This window comes from Uranotaenia lowii, chromosome 3, assembly GCF_029784155.1.
Source record: "Uranotaenia lowii strain MFRU-FL chromosome 3, ASM2978415v1, whole genome shotgun sequence".
In the NCBI taxonomy this organism is placed as follows: Eukaryota; Metazoa; Arthropoda; class Insecta; order Diptera; family Culicidae; genus Uranotaenia; species Uranotaenia lowii.
Window position 1 is genome coordinate 358,218,152 of NC_073693.1, and position 19,100 is coordinate 358,237,251.

At 34.0% G+C, this 19,100-nt stretch overlaps 1 protein-coding gene across 1 annotated transcript; it reads right to left on the reverse strand.

Moving 5' to 3' along the window:
* Nucleotides 1-10,464: 10,464 nt before the first annotated feature.
* LOC129754004 (uncharacterized) lies at nucleotides 10,465-12,891 on the reverse strand. The gene has a single exon (XM_055749858.1). The coding sequence runs from the start codon at nucleotides 12,889-12,891 to the stop codon at nucleotides 10,465-10,467; it is 2,427 nt and encodes an 808-aa protein (XP_055605833.1).
* Nucleotides 12,892-19,100: the final 6,209 nt, after the last annotated feature.

Below are 19,100 nucleotides of genomic sequence, written 5' to 3' on the forward strand. Positions count from 1 at the left end.
TCACTCTTACCTTTACTTATCAGTACTGCAATGATTTGTTAAAATAAATTTTATTTGCTTTGGAAATAAGTAACTAGAATGATTTATTTCAATTTTATGTCTTTTTTGCCTTATTTGAGGGAATCTAAAAATTTTCAATAGTTTTTCGTGAGATATGAGCTAGATTCAAACAAGATTTTTGTTTTCGGAAGTTTTGAAGTTTAATTGATTATAGAAAATGAATTCAAACATTTTCTATTTTTTTGTGTTTCAACTAAATAATTTTTAAAAATCGTTTATAAAAATTAGGAAAAAAGGTTGTTAAAAACAAATTTTCAAAATTTTCAATTTTGAAATCTGCCAATCAAAGACGCCGATACAGAGACAAAGCATTCAAAATTTGTGGTTTCAATCATAGGCTGTGATTTTAACTACTGTTGAACTGTTTTGATTTCAAACCAAATTTATCAACTGTCAAAATTAAGCGCTGAAAATATATATATAAAAAAAACCTACCGTGTATATTGATACTGTTTCCATGGTGTAAAAACGCCTTGAAGTAAGCACGCAATTCCAACACGCAAATTTTCATATTCTTCTGCTAACAAATAAGGTGGAAATGTTTCTAAAGTTTTAACCTGTGGTGTCGAAAACTGCAATAGAATGTCAAAAACTAGATCATCGAGATGCTTTTGTAATAAACTCATAAACAACTTTGATATGAGAATTTTTTAACAATAAAAAAGTTTAAAAATAAAGTTTGTTGCATAACATATTGAACAAATACCGTCAACTGGGGCAACATGCAACACTTTTCAACTTCAATGGCTTCTAAAATCTTAATGCTTACAGATAATCATACCTCTTGTACATCAAAAGTTTTAAGGTTGATGGAACAACAATCTGACGTAATCAGAAAAATTATTGATTTTACCAGTTATTTTTAAATTTACAAAATCATGCGATTTTCACCCTACTAAGAAAAAGGGGTAAATTGCAACAGACTCTGTAATTGATGAAAAATCAAATGAAAACGTTTGAAAATATAAAGTTTTTGATTTATTTGTGATGTCATAACGCATGAAGCACCAATTGCAGTAGTTTTTGGTTATGATTGAATTAAATTTTACATTTTTTCTGTCAAAAATGTTTTGGAGAAAATAGTGTTAATCTGCTGCATACATTTAGGGGTAAAAAAATACTACAAAATATTCTAATAACTTAAATCATGTAAATAAATCTTAGGATGGATGAAATTTTAATATTAACAAACGCATAATGCAAAACAATCATATTCCAGCATATGGAAACGCAATTTATGAGATTTAGTTCTGATTTGTATTTTGTTGCATTTTGCCCCAGTCAGCTAAGTGAGTTATAAAAATTTTATTTAAAAAAAATTTGGTGATTGTTTGAAAAATATTTATACACCAACAGTGTTGGTAATGGATAATAAAAGCAATATCAAGTTTATAGGTGGTATCATTAAGCCAATCCGTTATACGAGGTAAAGTTTTTTATGGCATCGAAAAATGTAAAAATGTGTGCATCGATTGCTCGATTTTTTATTTTTGTTATGAGAATCCAAAACATTAAAAAACTTTTTCACGATGTTGAAAACTATGTCATCATCAATTTGTTACACTAGTTTACAAAATTTTAAAAAAATCGTGAACTCGATTAACTGACCAACATTTTTAATGTAAAATCGGGCGCTGAATCCGAAAATGAAATTCAAAAAAATCTCAGTAGAACCGTTTTTGAGTTATGCTCCAAATATGAAATTTCGAAAAAAATAAAAAAGTTCTTGTACTTAGATTGAAATATCTCGGACGACATAACAGTAATTTGAAATCTCTTTTTTGCATATTAAAGGTGAGTGAATTTTCTATCGATCATCTGAACACTGTTTTTGCGTTTGACCAACAGTATTGTTGATATTAGTGACTTTATGAGGAAGAAAATTATAAAAAACTAATTTTTTTAGAGAAAATTTTGTTTCAACTAAAGTTTTTGACTCGATGGTAGCATTTAAAAAATCTGATTTTCTTTTGCGCTTAAATGTCAGTTTATAACAAAGATTTCAAGTGGTTATCTATTAAAATCGGTTGAAAATTGAAGAAGTTATGGCTACTTTACCATAACTGTAATTTTTGAAGTTTTTCATGATTTAACGAACCGCAGTACTCTTATCATAGTATAGGAAGAATGAAACATGATAAATCTCACTCGCTCCAAGTCAAAATTATTTATTAGCTTACCAAAAGGTCACATGCCAAGTTTCAGGAAGATCTGACCATACGGAGGGGTTGCTTGAGTCTCCAACGTGAATAAAATTTTGAGGTATTTTGCCCGGAAGGAACGAAAAATACTGGTTTTTCATCAATAACTTTTTTCATCACTAGCTGATTGTTTTTTATGGTTGATTTTCTTAAAGCCTAAAATGAGACAAATATTTCACCCGAAGACTGTAACTCGATTGGATTTGAAACAGAAAAGTTATTGCGGTTCAAAGATTGTATTTTGGTCGAAAATTGTCGTATAAAACGCAATGCGTAAAAAGTACTCATTGCGTGTTGGACAAAATTTGCGGCCTTTGAACCGCAATAACTTTTCTGTTTCAAATCCAATCGAGTTACAGTCTTCGGGTGAAATATTTGTCTCATTTTAGGCTTTAAGAAAATCAACCATAAAAAACAATCAGCTAGTGATGAAAAAAGTTATTGATGAAAAACCAGTATTTTTCGTTCCTTCCGGGCAAAATACCTCAAAATTTTATTCACGTTTGAGACTCAAGCAACCCCTCCGTATGGTCAGATCTTCCTGAAACTTGGTATGAGACCTTCTGATAAGCTAATAAATAATTTTGACTTGGTGCGAGTGAGATTTATCATGTTTCATTCTTCCTATACTATGATAAGTGTTCTGCGGTTCGTTAAATTATGAAAAACTTCAAAAATTACAGTTATGGTAAAGTAGCCATAACTTCATCAATTTTCAACCGATTTTAATAGATAACCACTTGAAATCTTTGTTTTAAATTGACATTTAAGCACAAAAGAAAATCAGATTTTTTAAATGCTACCATCGAGTCAAAAACTTTAGTTGAAACAAAATTTTCTCTAAAAAAATTAGTTTTTTATAATTTTCTTCCTCATAAAGTCACTAATATCAACAATACTGTTGGTCAAACGCAAAAACAGTGTTCAGATGATCGATAGAAAATTTACTCACCTTTAATATGCAAAAAAGAGATTTCAAATTACTGTTATGTCGTCCGAGATATTTCAATCTAAGTACAAGAACTTTTTTAATTTTTTCGAAATTTCATATTTGGAGCATAACTCAAAAACGGTTCTACTGAGATTTTTTTGAATTTCATTTTCGGATTCAGCGCCCGATTTTACATTGGAAATGACCTTCAGTTTACTGAGTTCAAAAATGCTGTAAACTAGTGTTATCATTGAATGATAACTTTATTACAGTGTATTAAAATAAAAATTGAATGATAGTTGTGGTATACAATTGTTGCATCTAACCCTGCTTTAGTATGATGCCCCGTTTGACGGTACATAATATAAGATCTCAATGGAACTTCGTAAATTACGGTGAACTTAAGCCCACAGACAGAGTTATATGTATGCCGTGACCGAGATCCGACCTCATGATATGATAATTGGTTTGAATACATTAGGCCACAGTCAGTGGCATATATTTGAAGAGAAATATTTTAGTCAGTAAATTCATTTCAATGTTTTACTGATAGAACAAGCAGAATATGTCGAAAACTCGATATATAGAATAACCCTTCAATTTCAAAACAATAGGGGATAATAATAAATTCTTAATTTCATCATATCGTTTTGGAAAAAATTTCGCGGACAATTTTTTATATTTTCTGACAGCGTGTAACGTTTATATGCTTCAAATGTTAGAACTGCGGTTACATTAATCAGTATGAGCGCGTAGATGAACTAGAAGCGTTTTCGTGGGTCTTAAAAATTGTGAAAATTTTAATGTTAAAAGAAACTTGATTCTTTATTGAAGGAGACGTTTATTCAGGTTGCCCTAATTATGTATTTAATTAAAGACCTTTTACCATGAATATAAGGGTGCCCTAAGCCTAGGCAAAAATCAAGCAAAATCCAAAGACAACAGTTGCATTGAATTTTTTGTCCATATTAGTTTTCATTCCATAGGAGCGCTGATGTGGTCTAGTGGATAGGCTGGCGCGAGTCTGGTAACCCAGGCGTGCTGGATTCGATTCCCGGTATCGGCAAGAAACACTTTTGGGTTCGAATCCCATAAGTTGCCGACAGGTAAGATGTGTTTCATTGTATAAATAATTATATATTTCAGAGGGAATGCATCTGGGGTTAATCTGAAGAGATTATTGCAAGCGGAGTGGATTGCCAACCATTGTAGGTCTCTGAAGGTTGGATGACTTCCCTCGACGAACCATCGGCCGTGGAAGCCTGAGAAGCAATTCATATATAGGCTGGACCTTGCTACCGATGGGGGAACCATACATACATACATACATACATATTAGTTTTCATTCCATAGTTTATGAATTCTCAAAATTTGTCTACTACGCTATTGTCATTGCATACTTCAAGTCGCAATTTGCTTATTTAAATATAGAAGCACATTTTTGAGTTTATGTTATCTGAAATTGTTGGATAGATTTTTGTTATTGAATAAATATTAATAACTTCATGCTTCATGATCACTGCATCAACATCTGTTCAGAGAAAAAATATTTCCATTTGGACTCGAGCAATCAAGTTAACCCATGACATTTATTTTGGAAAACTTTTTCTTAAAAAAATGAAAGTTAACTATTGCTTTGAAAACATGGAATTATGATGACCATATAACACTCTAACTATTGACATATTGGAATAACATTTTTATTATAATTTTTTTGTATGGTAAACATTTTAAAGTGATATAAAATTGATCTTCTAGGTTTTCTAGATTTTACAACAAATTGCAATAGCTCGAAAAAAAAAATTTTTTATAATTTTTTTTAGATAACAGACTTGTTGTTTCGTTCTGTTTGCATTTTTTTCTACAACATTCTGTTTTTCTTAGACATTCCAGTTTTGAGATATAGCTGAAGAAAAGGGGCTTGTGATAGAGCTCAGCTGTCAAGTCAGTTGCTTCCTGAGCCGATGTCCGCGAGTTTGAGCCCAAGAGTAAAAGTCGATCACAGTTTTACCGGCTAAGTTTTTCAACGAGTGTCCACCAACTGCATCGTTGATATAAGTCACGAATGAAACAAAGATGTTAAAACGACTATAATCGAAATAGAAAAAATATAGCTGAGGAATCAAGTATCCTCAGGGTTCAAGTATCCTCATTCTCCCCTAGGCATATTAAAATCAAAGTTTGATAGCTGCCAAGTGAACGTTTCATTTGTTCCATCCATCCATAATTTTTTTTTCTGCAAAAGTTTTTAAAGCTATCAAATCTGAACCGATTTTGTTTGTTAATGTTTTTACTCTTTCCTTTCCACATGCTTCGATCCCCATAGCTAGCCATATGATTTTTTTTATTAAGCTCAGAATAAACTTGAGCTAAAAGAATAAAATTGACCCAGCCTCTCAGATATTTTAAAAGTAATCTTTCAACACCCTTTCGGAAGGTTCCGTCTCATCAATAGCAAGAAACAGAGCAACGCCAGAAAGCACATTCGGAAACACGTTAGTTTACTTTTCCTTTGCCCTTTCCAGAAGATGATTTTGCTATGACGGCGGTGGTTGGGCATTTTCCTGTTTTCCGCACGATTCAATTTCACCTATACGGCGAAGATTTTTTTCTTCAAAAATTGAAACAAGCCAGACGTGTTCGAAGTTATGAAAAGGATTTCTTAATGGGGGCAGCCTCCCTGAATGACGATTGCTTTTACTAGCTACTGCAACCATTCCCGGAATCTGAGCACGGTCCAGCTCAAATGGACGAAAACTATCAATCTTGGACTCGTCTGTACGATCCCGAAATAATAAATTATAACTGGAAAAAGCAAAAAAAAAAAATAGTAGGTAGGAAACACTCGTATCGGATTGATTTCTCGACTCATGGGGAGTTTCGGGAATGAGCTGTTTTTTTTTCAGGTTTCATCCGAGTCCCTCCGGTGTGTTTAGTGTTTCAAGTGCTTCAAAAGTGGAACCTTGTGATGAGAATGGGGGGGAAAAGAAGAAATTTCGGAATGGCTACTGCATTTCACCTTTTTCGCCCAGGAGAGCCTGGGAAGAAAAATGTACTGGATCTGGGCTAACAAGTCAACCTGATGGATCGAGAAAGACGAAATGTGTGTAGGGCTGTGTGTACGTGTCTGTAGAATATCGGACCACCAAGCGAATGGATCAAGGATGCGGAAGAAAACATGAAAGACCATGAAAGGATTTACGACCATCCGGAGGGAATGCTGACAAAAGATCATCAATCAAATTTTTCTCCCCTCCTGACTTTCTCAGGCAGCTGGAGGCTGCTGTTTTTTTTGGTTGAAAAAACGATGTAACGATTGGTTGATTTTTTTGGTGCATTTTATTCCTCACTTTCAATCCTACTCCATTTCAATGAAGAACTTTTCAATATGTTATGGTGTACATTTCAAATGACAACTTACAGGACATATTATTGGAAAAAAGTTAACTTAAACTTAAATCTAGTTGTGATTTTAATTCTGAATAATATTAAAAAACAAAAAATAATCCTTTTTCAAGACTTAAATTTCTTAACATGTTAGAATCAAAATGTAAAAAAAGTTCTCACATAAGAGAAGATATTTCAGAAGAACATTTTCATAAATGGAATACGACACTTGAATAAATCTATAAAAATCTAAATAATTTGAAAACCTTGTTCACTACAATAAACAGCTCAAAAACTCCGTTAAATCCAGACCAAACCTTCGAATTGACAACAAGAAATAATAAAATAATATGAAAATAGCAAAAGACTAAATTGACGAAACATACAGCATTTAAAAACTTGATAAACATGACAAAAATAACCAAATGAACAAAAACGACAACAATTTACAAAAATGACCACAATTGCCAAAATGACAAAAAAATAAATAAATAAAATACAAAACGACAAAAATGACAAAAATGACAAAAATGACAAAAATGACAAAAATGACAAAAATGACAAAAATGACAAAAATGACAAAAATGACAAAAATGACAAAAATGACAAAAATGACAAAAATGACAAAAATGACAAAAATGACAAAAATGACAAAAATGACAAAAATGACAAAAATGACAAAAATGACAAAAATGACAAAAATGACAAAAATGACAAAAATGACAAAAATGACAAAAATGACAAAAATGACAAAAATGACAAAAATGACAAAAATGACAAAAATGACAAAAATGACAAAAATGACAAAAATGACAAAAATGACAAAAATGACAAAAATGACAAAAATGACAAAAATGACAAAAATGACAAAAATGACAAAAATGACAAAAATGACAAAAATGACAAAAATGACAAAAATGACAAAAATGACAAAAATGACAAAAATGACAAAAATGACAAAAATGACAAAAATGACAAAAATGACAAAAATGACAAAAATGACAAAAATGACAAAAATGACAAAAATGACAAAAATGACAAAAATGACAAAAATGACAAAAATGACAAAAATGACAAAAATGACAAAAATGACAAAAATGACAAAAATGACAAAAATGACAAAAATGACAAAAATGACAAAAATGACAAAAATGACAAAAATGACAAAAATGACAAAAATGACAAAAATGACAAAAATGACAAAAATGACAAAAATGACAAAAATGACAAAAATGACAAAAATGACAAAAATGACAAAAATGACAAAAATGACAAAAATGACAAAAATGACAAAAATGACAAAAATGACAAAAATGACAAAAATGACAAAAATGACAAAAATGACAAAAATGACAAAAATGACAAAAATGACAAAAATGACAAAAATGACAAAAATGACAAAAATGACAAAAATGACAAAAATGACAAAAATGACAAAAATGACAAAAATGACAAAAATGACAAAAATGACAAAAATGACAAAAATGACAAAAATGACAAAAATGACAAAAATGACAAAAATGACAAAAATGACAAAAATGACAAAAATGACAAAAATGACAAAAATGACAAAAATGACAAAAATGACAAAAATGACAAAAATGACAAAAATGACAAAAATGACAAAAATGACAAAAATGACAAAAATGACAAAAATGACAAAAATGACAAAAATGACAAAAATGACAAAAATGACAAAAATGACAAAAATGACAAAAATGACAAAAATGACAAAAATGACAAAAATGACAAAAATGACAAAAATGACAAAAATGACAAAAATGACAAAAATGACAAAAATGACAAAAATGACAAAAATGACAAAAATGACAAAAATGACAAATATGACAAAAATGACAAAAATGACAAAAATGACAAAAGAGGACAAAAATGACAAAAATGACAAAAATGACAAAAATGACAAAAATGACAAAAATGACAAAAATGACAAAAATGACAAAAATGACAAAAATGACAAAAATGACAAAAATGACAAAAATGACAAAAATGACAAAAATGACAAAAATGACAAAAATGACAAAAATGACAAAAATGACAAAAATGACAAAAATGACAAAAATGACAAAAATGACAAAAATGACAAAAATGACAAAAATGACAAAAATGACAAAAATGACAAAAATGACAAAAATGACAAAAATGACAAAAATGACAAAAATGACAAAAATGACAAAAATGACAAAAATGACAAAAATGACAAAAATGACAAAAATGACAAAAATGACAAAAATGACAAAAATGACAAAAATGACAAAAATGACAAAAATGACAAAAATGACAAAAATGACAAAAATGACAAAAATGACAAAAATGACAAAAATGACAAAAATGACAAAAATGACAAAAATGACAAAAATGACTGTTGAGGCCAATTCCTCAAAACTCGCTGGTTCGGTTAAGCCGCGGAAGTTCCCACACGATTGGGGATTCGAACATTAATCTATTACACGCAACGGCACTATGATATGATCACGGTAAGTTAAATTTATTTAATTTCCAGCCAAACGCTCAACGATAGACAAACAATAGACAGTGGACTGTATTATAGTACAACCAAGCGGCACGGGTCTTTTATTGCTTCTAATTTATTTTACTTCTAACTGACCAACTGCCGATCGAGTCCAATTGACTATCGCCTATTCCTTTGCCTACACCTATTGTACATATGCTAGTGCTCACACGCACCGCTATCTGTTGGTCAGATGCGTGTGGCACAGATTCTGTTCTTTGATGCTGTTGGTCGATTGGGTTGCAGATTAGGTTTCGATGATTCTTGACTAGCGCTGCAATTATTTGGCGTTAACATACCGCCCGCCTTGAGTTCACTCAACAGAAAATTCTTAAACTATGTCCAGAAAAAACAATCTTCCGAATTATTATGTTTCACCACAATTTTTGGATCTCGCCTTCTGAAGGGTGCTGCGTATACGATTGACAACTGCTTCTGCTGACGACGGAAAGGATCAATTCTGCGTTGATTTCAACACGAATGCAACTTAGCGTCGACAGTGGCCTCTAGGAATTAACGAAGAATGAACTTCATAAAAAGCCTCGGTGTGCCCCTTCCGGGGGCTGAAGATGCTTCGATTGATCCAGAAGTCGAGTAGTCGAACAAAGATCCATGATGTGTGGTCCAGATGGGGTCCTTTCATGTCGCCCCCTGGCATCGACGGCTGATAAGCCGCTTTTAGCCACTGGTGCCCCTATTGGGGGCATACTTATCTGTTGATGAAATGGCAGTCCCAGCAGACAGGCTCTCGGATCTGGTTTGGATGGTGCATCTGGTGGGAAAAGAATACTTTGGAATCCGATACGGTAACAGATATGAACAACATAACTTTGAACTTGGCCCCCTGGCAGTTGTGACTACGCTAGCCACTGTACGCCAATGGATGCCCCTCTGGGGGCTTGCTTAGCAGTATTTGTTAACTAAACGGTGGTCGATATCGTGGGTGAATCGTCTGGCACGGTGTGTAGATCTTGAAGAAGAAAAAACTCTGTAGGCTACGTAAACAAATCGAGAGGAGATAACGTAACTTATCGGTTGGCCCCCTGGCAATCACGACTGATTCGCCGCCAGTGCCAATAGTGCCCCTGATGGGGCTTAAAACACATATTTCAACTCAGCTAGAAAACTCGAACAAACGATTCTACGACGGAGCAGACGGTCATATTACGGTGCGGTGTAGAAACCCTGGCGAATGATAAACACTGTAGATTCCAAAAGTAACTAAGTAGGGTTGAACATAACTCAACAGTTGGCCCCCTGGCGAATACGGTCAAACAAGCCGATAGTGCCACAGTGCCCCTCATGGGGGCGGAAAATACAAAAAGCTATGCAGGATTTGGTTTGACGATGATTTTCTACTGATGCTCCGTTGGATTTCCATATTGTGTCAAATTGACTGTAGCGGGGTGTAAAATTCGCGGGACGTATCTGCTAGTGGTGTTGGTGAGTAGTGTATCAGCTGCTTCGTTACGCCTGTCAGTAGTATCGTCGGATCTTTGGATATCGCTTGCTATCACATCCTTGCGGAATGTGATCCATCGATAATTCGATAATTTGTAGAATCTCTCCATTTTGTCTTTGAACTTCAATCCACAGAGATGGAGTTCAGTTTTCCATGATTCGTTCCAAGAAAGCTTTTGCATCCAAAACACTTGGAGAGACATTTTAACTTGGACAATTTTTGATCCAACAAAGATGTGAAGGCCAAGCAAGCAGGTTCCAACAAACGAGACAAGCCAGAACACAAAGAAGACAAATCTCCAATATGGTAGATCGAAACTAAACGAATCCTGTGCAGGTAGTTCTAGAAAAACTTCAGACGATATGGAGCTGCATGAAGTATCTAGCGGTTCTGATAGTTTCCCTGCGACAATCCATCCTAGTCGGGTATTCTGTAGAACTGGGCCGGCATTTGTAATCCTTATCTTTTCCGCTATCAATAAATCGTAGAAGGTGGCAACTCCGATCACCATATCAACTGAGCTTGATTCGTTGAACGTTGGATCTGCTAAGCTCATGGATGGTGGGAGTTTCCAGGTACTGACATCCAAGCTTGTCTGGGGCAAGTTTATTGTTACTTCAGGGAGCACAAAGAATTTCATTCTGGCAGTTTCAAACGACGATGTACGTGACAATATACGAGCAATAACGGATTCTTTTGAAATATTAGTGGAACCTCCTACACCGGTTATGGGAAGACTTTCCTGAATACGTTCGAACTCTAGCTTCCGAGATAATTTCTCAGTCATCAAACAGATATGAGATCCATTATCGAGTAATGCACGTGCTAAAACAGTGTTTCCGCTACTATCGGCTAGCATAACAATGGCTGTAGATAGGATGGCAGTGGGGGTGTTCTGTTGTGTACTTAGTAGAGTAGTGTGGTGACTAACAGTTGGTGTGTTTGTGGGAGGTGGCTGTTGTGTTGATTGGGAATTGTTTTGTGAAGGTTGATCGTTATTCGTTCGAGACTGGTCGTGTTGAACATAAAGTTCGTTTCTTGATTGACTATTCGCGCGTTGAGGTCTTCGTGGGGCTTGAGGATAGGTATTCATGTTCCACTGACTGTTTTGATTCGGAGAATATGGATGTAACATATAGTGATGACGCTGTCCACATTTTGAACATGAACTACACGAGCATTCTGCGACGAAATGTCCTGAGTCCAGGCAATTAAGGCAAAGTTTCAATCTCCGTACTAAATCTTTCCGGTCGATCACTCTCATCCTAAAGAATCTTGAGCATTGTTCGATCAAATGCGGTTCATTTATGCAGATAGGGCAAAACCCTTCTGACGCGATCGTGCTGTGGCTGATGAGAGCTCTTGAATTCCTTATTTCATCATTTACACTTCGACAGGCAGTTGATTGCAGAATTGAACACTGATTTTCCAGAAATGTAACCATAGCTTCGTAGGAAGGCACGTTTTTAGAAGCATGGTGTGTTTCCCAAAGACGGTGTGTTGTTGAGTCCAACTTCTGCGAGAGCATGAACGCCAACAGTGTACTCCAACTGTTTGTACGTTGACCCAATTTTTCTAACTGCTGAAGGTTAATCTTGAATGTTGATAACAGGGCATTCAAAGATTCAAAAGATTCTGTGCGCATGACAGGCGCTGCAAAAAGGGCTTGTAAGTGCTCCTGGGCTATCAGCTTGTGATTTTCATATTTTGCCTCTAAAATGCTCCAAGCCAAACTGTAGTTGATCGCTGATACCTGGATCTGGTTTATTTGAAGTAGTGCATCTTCTTTCAATGAGGTTCGCAGATAATTGAATTTATCCATATCATTCAGCAGCTTGTTGTCGTGTATCAGCGATCTAAAATTGTTTCGAAAATTGATCCAATCCGAAAGCTTTCCGGAGAAAATTGGGAGCGTCAGCTCAGGATACTTCGTGTGACACGTCAAAACTGATTCGGAAACACTAGATTGGTGGCCACTCGATCGAACAGGGGTCGGATCCATTTTAGATAACAGCTGCTGTTTCAACGAAAAGTACTGGTTAACAAACTCTTTGAATGCGTGCTTGTGTTCCTTTTTTCGGGTTTCCTGTTTGCCATCGTCTACAGAATCGTTTTCGGCTTCGATGTCATCTAAAAGCATTTCCATCTGAATGTGTAAATCAGAGAATCTGTCGTAAGCTTCGTCCAATTTGGCCAGCCGTGGGTGCAGTGCTCCTTGATCTTGGTTGTCGTCGTAGCCAACAAGGAAATCTTCTATGCTTTCCAGCAAACTCCATAACATGCGCTTTTGTTTAGAAAGACGTCGGAGATCATCTGCCATACTTTATCACTTTGCACTTCGAACCAACACTGATAAGATAACACTCCCGAGACCTCAAACGGCGATTTGTTGACAATTAGTTGAATTTCACGCAAAAATTATTCAAATTTTTGATTAATTGACCAAATTTTTTCAAATTTATTGGCTTCACTCTTCATCACAGTAAAATAAGTAAGCTGAAGACTTTGCCAATAACAATGCTGCGAAACACTACGCCAGCAATCAATCAAACCAATCGAACTTTTCCAGCCACCTCAACCACTCATAAATCTCATTCATTCACACACTATCTACTAGTACTTATCTGGTTTTTGATGGGACGTCCTTGGGTCGTTGGTGAATCCTTCCAAATACGGCTCAATCACTTGCAGCTCAGCTCTCAAATTTTACGTTGCACTTTTCAGGAAACTCTTGTTGAAATTCACAACTTTCAATAGTAGAACAGTCCGAACGTTCACAATATCACAATTTGTGAGTCAAAGTCAAACAATTTCCCAACACTTTTATTTTATTTTTTACAACGGGCTCCTCACAAACCAAATCGTTTCTCCCAGGGTTATTTTCTTCAATTTTTACGACGGACAACCCAATTTTCACTTCTTGGCTTCAACTTATCCTGCCTTTTCATTCGCTCGCTAATCAGGCTACTTCAGCGCACTTTTTTGATCTTCAGCCAACACAAGCCCGCGAATCAAAGTGGTTCAACCTAAGCTACACTCTTTCTGACCTTACATCAAGCCTTTTTTTTACACTAGCCGCCCGCCAAGGCTCTCCCAGTACACAATATCAAAAGCAGTGAATCAACTCAAGCCAACGGAGATCATACGGGATAAACCCAAGCCATCCGGAAACAATAAGGACCCGCGCAAAATTGGGCAAACCCAACACAAGCAGACAAACACAAAGCGTCACTTGACCAGCTATTCACGCACAATAGATTCACAAATTGAACGCGCACAAACTTCGCGGTTTAATCCGGTCGCTAAGGACCAAATGTTGAGGCCAATTCCTCAAAACTCGCTGGTTCGGTTAAGCCGCGGAAGTTCCCACACGATTGGGGATTCGAACATTAATCTATTACACGCAACGGCACTATGATATGATCACGGTAAGTTAAATTTATTTAATTTCCAGCCAAACGCTCAACGATAGACAAACAATAGACAGTGGACTGTATTATAGTACAACCAAGCGGCACGGGTCTTTTATTGCTTCTAATTTATTTTACTTCTAACTGACCAACTGCCGATCGAGTCCAATTGACTATCGCCTATTCCTTTGCCTACACCTATTGTACATATGCTAGTGCTCACACGCACCGCTATCTGTTGGTCAGATGCGTGTGGCACAGATTCTGTTCTTTGATGCTGTTGGTCGATTGGGTTGCAGATTAGGTTTCGATGATTCTTGACTAGCGCTGCAATTATTTGGCGTTAACAATGACAAAAATGACAAAAATGACAAAAATGACAAAAATGACAAAAATGACAAAAATGACAAAAATGACAAAAATGACAAAAATGACAAAAATGACAATAATGACAAAAATGACAAAAATGACAAAAATGACAAAAATGACAAAAAGATAGAAATTACAGAATTTACAATAATTACAAAAATTACAAAAATTACAAAAATGACAAAAATGACAAAAATTACAAAAATTACAAAAATTACAAAAATTACAAAAATTACAAAAATTACAAAAATTACAAAAATTACAAAAATTACAAAAATTACAAAAATTACAAAAATTACTAAAATTACAAAAATTTCAAAAATTACAAAAATTACAAAAGTTACAAAAATTACAAAAATTACAGAAATTACAAAAATTACAAAAATTACAAAAACTACAAAAATTACTAAAATTACAAAAAATAACAAAAATGACTGGTTGTGGTTTTAATTTTGAACAATTTTTAAAATTTTTTTTTGGTAATATGAAATTCAATTCTAGCTTCAATTTGGTTTTGTGGTTTTTGTTTCTTTTAAATGCAATGTCGATTTTTAAGCAAAAGTCGAATCGTTTTGCAATCTTCAACAAATTTATCAAATGAAATAAAACCTTGCTTTCAAACAACGTTATTGAGTAATAACAGAAATACTTTTCAATTAAAAAAAAGTAGAATTTAACTTTTTATGATCATTGTATCCCAAAAGTCAGATTATCTATGGAAAAATATAATTGCTCGATTGAATGGAGGATGGAAAGAAATTCGGAATCAGTGTTTGTCTCTCGGGTAGGTTTGTTTGTTTATCGAATGATTTTTCTTAAATATGATTCACATTTGAACTTCTAAACGCTCATTCATCAAAATTTAACGTGATAGAAAAAATTTGAGAAAAGATTCGAGGTCAGGACGCAAAAATTTTCTAAATCAAAATTTTTGAGCTTTTTGCCCTTTCCAGACGTTCAAAATCAAAGTAATACAGCTATTAAAAGAAAAATTGAGTCGTTAAAAACTGTTCGATCAGTGACCAGTTTTCTTCTTTTATAATTAATTTTTTGTGAATTTTTGTAGCAATTTAGTTTCTTTGTGTGTTTTTTTTTTTTATTAATTATTTAAATTATAATGTCTTATTTGATTAAATGTTTGCTTAGTAGTATTAATATCAAATAGTGGATCTCTTTAAAGGAAATCTGTTTTCCATTGAGATCCATGTAGTATTTAATTTAGTATTATCATTACATTTCCTCGCACTAAATTTAAACATTTCAGTTCTCAGCATGAGTAAAATTTTGCCCGCGTTTTTTATTATTTTTTGTTGCTGCCAGACATGCTGAGAACAGTAGCGTCCATTACCAGGGGGCTCTAATGAGCTTTTTGGTGTGGGGGAGTGTGGTGGGCCGCTACAAAAAAAAAAAAATTGATGAACATTAATGATCATCAATTGTTACTAGTTATACAAAGAATTTTTATTCATGATCAATTTCTGAGAAGATCTTACATTTATTTTCAAATTTGGATTTATTTTTTTTTAAATTAAATCTGATGTTATTTTTTATGTATTCTGTTTCTGTGCACTAATTCTTATGTTCAAGGCTTTGAATTCTTGGTCGTATTTGATATTTTAATTTTCATTCGTTTTGTGGTATTTCGGAAACTTTGATATATTTATTTCAAACAAGACTGAAAGTACTACACTGTTTTATGTAAATTTTTCAAAACCACCTGGAGATTTTAAAAACAAACACAGAGACAAACCAGCCAAGGGCTGAAAGTTTCTTAAAATAAAAAAAAAATAAAAACAAACATTTAAGCACGGAGATTTAAAAATGATTTTAGAAATCACTATCGTTATATATTGGCAATTTTGGGATTGTTATTATTTTTAAGTATATTGAAATTTTCTAAGGTTCGCCCGCGATCTCTATGTGTTAAAAGAAATTATATTGAAGTTCTGAACAATTACAATACGGCTTAAAACTAAAAAAATAATACCAAAGATTCATTCTTGTGATTTAAAAAGAAAATAAATAAAATCTAAATTAAAAACTAAAAAAAGAATTTAAATAGAAAATTTATTTCTACGAAAAACAGCGGAAAAATATTCATAAATACTAGTTGTATGCTTCCGGGTTTTGGAAAAACCGCCCAACTTAAGCAAATAAAATACCTACCGTAAATGTCGTCAACCAAATTCAAGGACATGGCCGGAAGCAAATAAGTCTACTCCGAAAGGTATGAGTCATCATCAAGTATATGCTAACTTGTAAGATTCTAAACTTTACCAGACATCCTACATGGGACAAAAATAGATCTTCCGGGAAGGTTTCCTCCCAAAAAAAAAACGAAATAATTTTGTTGGTTGAAGATGCGTTACATCGTTGCCGGCGGCGTATTTAGATATCGGTTCCAGATCTGATTTCGGAGCAAAACATTTGTACGCTGTTTTGGTTTTGCTGGGTACCCAACAAAAAGGATTCCTTTCAAAATGACAAATTATGGCGAAAGGATTTTTGAGACATTTTCACCCCTAAATTTAACCTACCCTGTAAACTTATTACTAGTCGATTTTTTAATCCAAACTAAACAAAACCACAAAAAATGCAATTAATATTTTAAAACTTGTTTGGTGCTTTTTCCGTCGTACGTCAAAAAAGAGAGCTTGGAAAAGAAAAACAACCACGACAGACGACGACGACGACAACGACGGGATCACCCAGCAGGAAACACACCCAAATTGGCCACGTGCTGTGAAAAGACTGACGAAAACACGATCCCGGTACCAGCTGGCGGGAATTTCTTCGTCCGCCTGATAAATTTGGGAAATTCGCCCCAAATACATTCATCCTGTCAGAAGATGAACTCCAATGGAAGTTATGAATTGGACATGCGCTTAGCCTAACTAAAATTCATTCGAAAAACATTCATTGGATAGAAAAATGTGAAAACTGACAGCCTTTGGGTGTTAGCTTGATAAACGACGACGACGATGAACGTAATGCGTATCTTCAAACCGGAAAAGATGCACCCAACCATCCACGGGAGGAGGGAATTGATGATTGAGGGAAGTTGTTGCGTGCTTGTTGTTGGTGTTACCCTTGGTGATTGATGCTGCGAGTCCCAATTCGCCAGCAAAAGTCGGGAACTGGGTCACTTGAAACGTTTGTCAATGTGATTGCTAGTTGAGATTCTGCTTCTACTTGTGCCTTTACATTTGCTGATGAAGATAACAATAGTAAAAATTTAGCGGAAAGTTCTATCATGAGGGGGATTTGATTTTCCTTGTTTAAAGAAAGGACACCATGTTGGTTTACATTTAATATAAGATTTTAGAGGTAGAATTACATTTTCAGGAAGGTTCAAACGAAAAAGAACAGATAAAAATCAGCTGGTTATTTGTGTCTGCACTTAACACCTACGAATATCTCATATTTTGATGTCCACGAGTGTGCTAAGCTTCGAAGAATAACGCTTAAGTAATAAACTAAACCAACAAACAAGTTATCTAACCCTCTTCCGTCCTAGAAATTTTACCCGTTGAAGTTTCTGGAGTGTCAATTTGACAGTCCTGACTAAAACCGCTATATCTCTCGGTTTCTTAACTGATTTATTAATTAGCACATTTTCACTCTCTCTGAGCACTGGTTTCTCTCATTTGAACTCAAACCTTCTAATTTTCTCTAACAAATTGCCACAAATTACGACAAATTAACTGCACAATATGTGTGATTTTTGACGAATTTTCTCCCTTCATTTCAGTTCCCCGTATATAACACTTCAGTTTTCTGTTATTCAAATTCTAATAAAAAAAAATCCGAAAATAAAGCATGGATAAAAGATTTTAAATCAGCTACGGAATGCTCAAAAAAAATTCACTCAGGGTCCAAGATAGCTGAAGTAGTAAGAAACCGTTTTCTGAATTCGGTCCGAAAAGTGATTGATTTATTACTTCTTATAAGTATAGACAATTTTCATGAAACTGTTGAAATAGTATAAGACTTTAGTTAGTGTGGTTAATGTAAAGAAATAGTAATGTAGAAAAATATACCTCATCAAATTCTGATAAAAAGCAAATGTATTCAAGAAAAACAATCTAGACTAAAAACTAATGCCAAAACCTCAAAACCCCATTCCAAGTTCAAAATTTTGCTACAATCTTTCAAAATTTTCTCACTTTTTCATAGACTAAAGTTGTCAGAATATTTTCAGCACGTATCCGGGCCGGGCAAATCCGGGCTGTTTTATGTAAAATCTGGCAAAATTTGGGAATTTGATTCCAAAATATTCCACCAAAATCCAAACACGGGCCATTTTGATCAAAACCTAGGAATTGCTCATTAAAAATCATGAAAAAAAAACTTGAAAAAACCTTTCGTGATTATTTTTTGTGAAACTTGCTCCAAAAATTTTGAATGCATAAATCAAAAATAATTTACAACTCAATTTGTTTTTAAAAGTTTGATTTAAAAATGAGAAAGAGAACAAACCCGGCTTTTTCAATGAAATCCGGGCAACCGGATCAGACCGTATTTTTCCCACATTTTATATTAAATATCCGGGGTCGGACAATCTGGAAACCTTATCAAAGAAATTCAGGTATAAATATTAAATTTTAAATTAAACCCGTTTTGGAGGTTCTGATTCTATATTCCCGTAACCAAAATTGTATTTCTACATATTTTCGTATTTCTGAAGTTCAGGATTCTTGATTTTCAGTTTAAATAATCATAAGAAATTAGGAATGAAAAGCTGCTTTGA

What these genes read in the sequence shown, in the direction of transcription:
- LOC129754004 (XM_055749858.1), bottom strand. Translation starts at nt 12,891, where the DNA reads ATGGCAGATGATCTCCGACGTCTTTCTAAACAAAAGCGCATGTTATGG.